Raw genomic sequence first — 6,355 nt, 5'->3', positions numbered from 1 at the left:
GGAATAGGAACTATTCTTTAGAAATTGGTACAGAAACTGGTAAAGCCAAGTTTTGTTTTTGTTTTTACTAGAAGAGTCTTTTACAACACTTAAAGCTTGTTTTTACCTTATTATAGGAAGAAATCTAAAAATAGATGAGCCTTAAACTTTGACTTTTAGCCATCTTGAAATTCATGGAGCATCCAGAATGATGCATCTTTCCCTTCAAATATTTATCCATCACTTCCAGACAAGTAGTGTATGAGGCAATAAATAACGGCTAGAACAGGAGAAAACAGTTTTTAATGCCTTGTGCTTAAACTGTCACTTTGGCAGGAAATAATAACTGAATGCTGCATTATTTAAGGGAAGGTAATAGACTACTTCCTTTTAGAGGCAAATTACTTTGGGACCAGCTGCCTTACCCTGAGAAGCTAGGGTTTCCTCAGTGAAATCTAGAGTTGTAAGGTTTGACGTGAGTTGATTGGCTACTGAATCCTAATGCATTATACACCAAAGAAGAATTTCCTTTGAGGCTTCTGGTCATCATTGATTGTTAAATGAAGAGTCTTGCCAAGTGCATGCTTTTCCATATGGTAGGCAGTGGGGTGTACTATAAAAGCACAGATTTGGAGTGAGAATGATCTGTATTTGACTCTACTTACATGATTTTGGACAAATTACCTAATGACTTGGGATACGATTTCTTTCCCTCTAAAATGCAAATAGTAGTACTCACTTAATTAAAGTGAGAGAATTAGGTTAAATAATGTATATAAAGATCTGGACTTTTTCTGATGTCAATAAATATTTATTTACAGGTGATTTAAAGATCTCAAGTTACAAGCTAAATAGTAGCAATTTAGGTGTTGAGTTTTAAGAGTAGGTGTTTCAATTTCTTTGACCTGTTATGGAAGGCATCCAGGAAATTAGTGCTCTTTCCTATCCTCTCTATTCCTTTGAATTCGTTAAAATCATAAATAGATTATAGTCTCAGAAGATCATGTTCTACCTGAAGGCTGTATATTAAACCTCCACTCACACATTTTATGTCAAATATTTGTCCAGTTTTAAAAATATCATCTGTTGCGTATGAGAGAGTTGTAGACAATTCTGTTGTGCACAGTAATAATGTTGGTTGACCGGCTTTGGGCCTATTTGAGTGCCAGTATTTTAGAAATACAACTTCTATTCAATTGAAAAATTATACTTTGTTTAAAAAATCCACTATTATGCTCTGCTCTCAAATATACTTACAACATTCATGATTTACTTCTGGAAGATCGTCATGTCAGTTTCCACGTCGTAACTGCAGAATGTAAGGCTTTCATCTTCTCTTTCTAGTGGCAGTTATTTACTTTGGTCTGTGGAGATAATAGGCCAAGGTGGGCCAATAAGTAGAAAGTGAACATAATTGTGCTCTTCACTTTTTAATTAATATATATAGATCTTTATAGGTGATTGAGTTTTTCTTTTTACTCATTAAAATTTTTACCATTTTTCTTAATGTGCTATCAACTTAAATTTGACAGTATTTATAATGTTTCAAATTGTTACAGGATTTCAGTGTTATTTCCTGTTATTATTTGGGATTATAATCACTTCAGGTTCTTACCAGTATTTTATAAAAGTAGACTTGATTTCCCCTGTTGATACAATTTTAATGTTGTAAACACTATTGACAAAAATGACACTGCTGCATATTTTATACATAGTCCCATATTTCATTAATATTTTGAACATGTAAACACTTAAATTTCTGTATTTTATGTAAAATAGTCTCTATGTCCAGTGCATGTTTCATTTCATGAGAACTTTGAAGGTCAGGAATAAAATCATTGGCATTATGTGGGGATTGGATTACATCGATCCCATGTCACAAAACTGAACTGTTAATTTCTCAGTAATAGTTACCTGGATTGCAAGCTCTAAAAGGCAAAGATTGTATTTGTTCTGTGGCTTTGAAAGTGCCTAGTTACTCAAGCATTTTTTTGGTGCTATCTCCTTATTTGTATAAGTTATTTGTTATTAAATAGGGTTCTTTTAAGTAGATTATTTGAAATTTAGCAGTTTATTTGAAACTATTAGAGTTTAATGTGCACGTTGCTATCGTGTACCTAGGAACATTATATTTTTGCAGTCTCTTTAGGAAGTCTTTACTTCTTAAATCTTGATGGTATTTTTATACAGGATCTGAAGGAGTAAAAGATCAGAGATAGAATGAGCTAGATAATATTCTCAGAACTCTATTGCCATAATTTTCTGTGATGTAATGGCCAAATCTTAAGATCCTCCCTTTTACTGTCTATAATGTAATTACTGTCACTGAAAACAGCAAGATATTAAAATGCAAGTGTTACTTTTTTAGCTTGAAGCTATTTTGTTTTAATTTTAAAAAGGATCTGGTTTAGTGGTGAACTCTAACTTTTGTTTGGGAATCTCTGTCTCTAACTCTGAATTATGACCTTGCTAGAGAGTATGTATCACCAATAAACCAGCCTTACAAGAAATCTTAAGGGGAATTCTTTGGAAAGAGAAGAACCATAATCAGAAATAAGAAAATTAAGAAAAAACTTCACCGGTACATACAAACATAATAGTAGCTTAATCACTTACACAACCAATATGAAGGTTAAAGCACAAAAGCAGTGAAATAAATTGTATGTATAAAAATCAGTCAGTGGGGCAGCTGAGTGGCTCAGTTGGTTAAACGTCTGCCTTCAGCTCAGGTCATGATCCCGGGGTCCTGGGATTGAGACCCACATTTTTTTCCTCTCCCTGCCACTCCCCCTGCTTGTGCTCTGTTTCTCTGTCGTATAAATAAAAATGTTAAAAATCAGTCAAGAGGTTTACAAAATAAGAGATATAAAGTATGACATCATATACTTAAAATATGGAAAAGGAGGTAAAAAAAATCTGAAAAAAAAATGACCAAGTAGTTTAAAATTTTTTTTCTCTTAATCTAAATCAGAAAAATACACAAAATTTGTATATATAATGTTCATTGAAAAATATATTTGAAGAATATCCAAGTATAATGGAACAGTTAATTTATAGCATATTCATATGTTGGATGTTAGAAAACTTTTAAGAGTATTTTATAAGGTTAGTTTGACAGGAAATGTTCACAATCTACTATATTAAAAATAGGTAACTACAGGGGCACCTGGGTGGTGCAGTCAGTTAACCATCAGACTCTTGGTTTTGGCTCAGGTTGTGATCCTCAGGGTTGGGGGATCGAGCCCCTCAGTGGACTCTGTGCTCAGTGCAGTCTGCTTGAGATTCTCTCCCTCTCTTCATCTCCCTTTGCTCCTACCCTTCCTGCTCCTGTGCTCTCACATGCACTCGTGTGTGCGTGCACACGTGCTCTCTCTTTCTCCGCCCTCAAATTTTTTTAAAAAGATTACTACTCACTTTGATCTCAGTTTTGATTTCTAGGAATATACACATGCACACATATACATACATGCATATGTATTTCAGGATTTAATAAAGCTGAATATTGATTTCTTGTAATGCTATTCATTAGTTTTTGATGTCGTGTTCCATGATTCATTGTTTGCGTATAACACCCAGTGCTCCATTCAATACGTGCCCTCTTTAATACCCATCACCAGGCTAACCCATCCCCCACCCCTCTCCTCTAGAAACCTCAGTTTGTTTCTCAGAGTCCATAGTCTCTCATGCTTTGTTTTTAAACAAGAAAATAAGTATCAGTAATAGTCATGTTTTCAAATAAAATCCTAACAGGATGATTGAATTTCATACCTTCAAACAGGTTGCTTTTTATTGCCATGTAGATGAAATCTAAATAAAAATATTTGCTGTGGTTTTGCTTATTAAAATGCACAATGTGAGCTTAGTGCATTATTTTAATCACAGTGGCAAGATTTTAGGGCTTTTCTGTATGGGCTTCCTGCAGTACGTAACTACGGAGTGTCTAATTTATATCAGGCCCTTTCGTAAACCATGGAGATAATAAAAACAATTTTTTTTTCTGCTAAAGAATTTAGTGAAGAGCAACTTCATAACAGTGCTTCATTATTAATATAATAGTGCATATAGGGAGCTATAGAACAAAGTACTCTAACTCTGGGGTTGTCAACAAAGACTAAACAGAGTGATGCATCTGAGCTGAGGCTGGAATTATGAGTCAGGGATAAAGGAAGAGGGTCAACATTTTCCACACAGAAACTGACATGAGCTGAAATATAACCATGGCACTAGGAGAAATTACAGAAGGAAGATCAAGCTTAAAAATAACATATATATATGCATATATATATAAAAGATCAAGCTTAAAAAATATATATGCATATATATATGTATAAAATCTACCAACAGTATAAACATAATCAAGGGGACTGTGAAGAATATCTGATCGTAGATAGACCTGATAAAAGTATAATATGCTTTTGCGTATTAACACAGAATTCAGAAATATTGGTGAAGGAATTATTCCACTTGAGTGCATTTTCCAATAAATGTTTAGGGAGGATGCTTTAATTTATTCTCAATACAAATACTTTATTTTTTGCTTCATTAAATATGTTCCTTTGTTTGGAGTTTTTAGAGTTTATGTTAATACAAATACCTGTTTTTGCCCTCTGCTCTAATAAATTTGTCTTACTGGACTACTTAGGTAGAACTATTTGCCTTTCAAGGGCCCCAAATTGCTCTAATTTTTGCACTTGTGATTGTTCTCATCTCCTTCCTGTAACTTTCTAGTAGTCCTTCTCTGACCTAATACCTTTGACTTGTTCAGTTTTGGGAAATTTTTAAAAAACTTTTTTATTTTATTTTTTTAACTTTATTAACCTTGTTTCAAACTTTATTCTCAGGCTTCTTCAGCTTAATTAGCTGCAAAGAATGTATTATAAGCAAAAACTGAAAAGAGCTGCAGTGTCCAAGGGGCCTGGGCTTAAAAATATCAGAGATCTAGATTTTATCAGATCCATGAACAAAATTTTAAAAAGCAGTCATAATATAAAATAGCAGCTCCCAGTAATTTCTTCAAGTTTTATCTTCTTCAGAAGTTGACTCAATTCAGTTTGCTTCATTCTTAGAAGCTTCATCAAAATTCTCCACAAGATCTGGAACTTCATCATCATTCTCTCTGGTAGCAAGTGGTGCTTTTCCATCCACAGATTGTTTGGACAGAGCTTCAGCCAGTCTTCTTAAACTAGTCAGACTGTCTGCACCAAGTTGGTTTAAGATACTGGGTAGCATTTCTGTCAGCCGCTTTGTCTCAGCATGGCCTGTAATGGTGAAAGTGTTCAATGCCAGGGATGCCTGAACTTTGGGGTTGTTAAAGTGGATCACTGTTCCTTGGTTTGTGAACATATTCACTTCTTCAATACCAGAGATGTTGTTTACCCCTAACTTCTTTAAGGAGAACTGAAGTTTTTTATCATCTGCTGTAGCTGTTCTATGAACCACCTTCTTCTTTCGGCGAGCAGTTCCTTTCCCACCAATGCGCACTTGTGCTTGCAGCTTGGCGAGTTTCTCCTGGTTCATGATAGTTTCTTTCATCTTGTTGGAGCGGAAATGGGACCACGCGGGGGAATAGGGTTGGCGCTCAGGGGGTCTCGGGCGGACCAGCTGAGATTAGGTGCACACACGCAGGGCAAAAAACATTATTTATTTGAAGGGGACAGAGGGAGAGAATCTCAGGCAGACCCCCTGCTGAGGGCGGAGCTCAATGCAGGGCTCAATTTGGGGACCCTGAGATCAAGACCTAATCTGAAATCAAGAGTAGGCCGCTTAACCAACTGACCCACCCAGGCACTTGAATCAGCTTTGGAAGTTTTTAAAAGCTCCTTTGGCTAGTTAAAATTCTTTGTCAGTAATCTTGTTAGCTTAATTAAAGTTGTGAAGCATCATAGTATATGCTAATTTTAAATTAATTCTAATAATTTAACTTTGTTCACATGCTTAAGTTTATATATATAGAGAGAGAGCTCTTTAATATGATGGAACTTTCCATATTATACATGGAAAAGGGAACTCTAACTAGGACCCAGGGGTGCACATTGTTCCCGTAAAAGAATTTGAAAATTATGTACTTTCTTGTACACTTTAAAATTTACATCTAAATTTTTCATGTTTTATTTTTGCAAAGGATGTAATTTCATGTTAATATTGTCATTATATGTAGTGGAATGTAAAAATCAATTTGGCACCTACTATATGTAAAATACTTGAGGAATTTTTTTTAAATTAATTGAAAAATTTGCATCATTTCTTCATCTTGAAATATTAGGCAACTGGTGTTCAGAGATTCTGAGGCATATGTACTTTCCCCCCATTACCTCTTAGACTGTCCTTTTGCAACCTCTTTCCAAGGTTGGCTTGCTACTTGGAACTCTCCAAAAAT

General features: G+C 34.8%; 1 protein-coding gene across 2 annotated transcripts; it reads right to left on the bottom strand.

Annotated features, from left to right (window-relative positions):
• Nucleotides 1-5,011: 5,011 nt before the first annotated feature.
• On the bottom strand, nucleotides 5,012-5,595 carry LOC148165032 (transcription factor BTF3-like). Of its 2 annotated transcripts, XM_088019122.1 has the most exons (2): nucleotides 5,127-5,595; nucleotides 5,012-5,072 (listed from the first exon to the last, which is right to left on the bottom strand). In XM_088019122.1, the coding sequence occupies exons 1-2, from the start codon at nucleotides 5,509-5,511 to the stop codon at nucleotides 5,026-5,028; spliced, it is 432 nt and encodes a 143-aa protein (XP_087875248.1). In that variant the 5' UTR covers nucleotides 5,512-5,595; the 3' UTR covers nucleotides 5,012-5,025. The 2 variants fall into 2 exon arrangements, with proteins under 2 accessions (XP_087875248.1, XP_087875221.1); XM_088019095.1 differs by having other exon boundaries at nucleotides 5,012-5,595.
• Nucleotides 5,596-6,355: the final 760 nt, after the last annotated feature.

The sequence above is a fragment of the Eumetopias jubatus genome, unplaced genomic scaffold (genome assembly GCF_037043125.1).
Source record: "Eumetopias jubatus isolate StellerSeaLion01/CBP00866 unplaced genomic scaffold, mEumJub1_p1.0 scaffold_1, whole genome shotgun sequence".
NCBI classification, from domain to species: domain Eukaryota; kingdom Metazoa; phylum Chordata; class Mammalia; order Carnivora; family Otariidae; genus Eumetopias; species Eumetopias jubatus.
Note: the sequence above shows the minus strand (reverse complement) of the source record. Positions and strands in the feature narration are given on the sequence as shown.

Excerpts from the sequence above, each read along its gene's own strand:
- LOC148165032 (XM_088019095.1), bottom strand. The coding sequence starts at position 5,511 with ATGAAAGAAACTATCATGAACCAGGAGAAACTCGCCAAGCTGCAAGCA.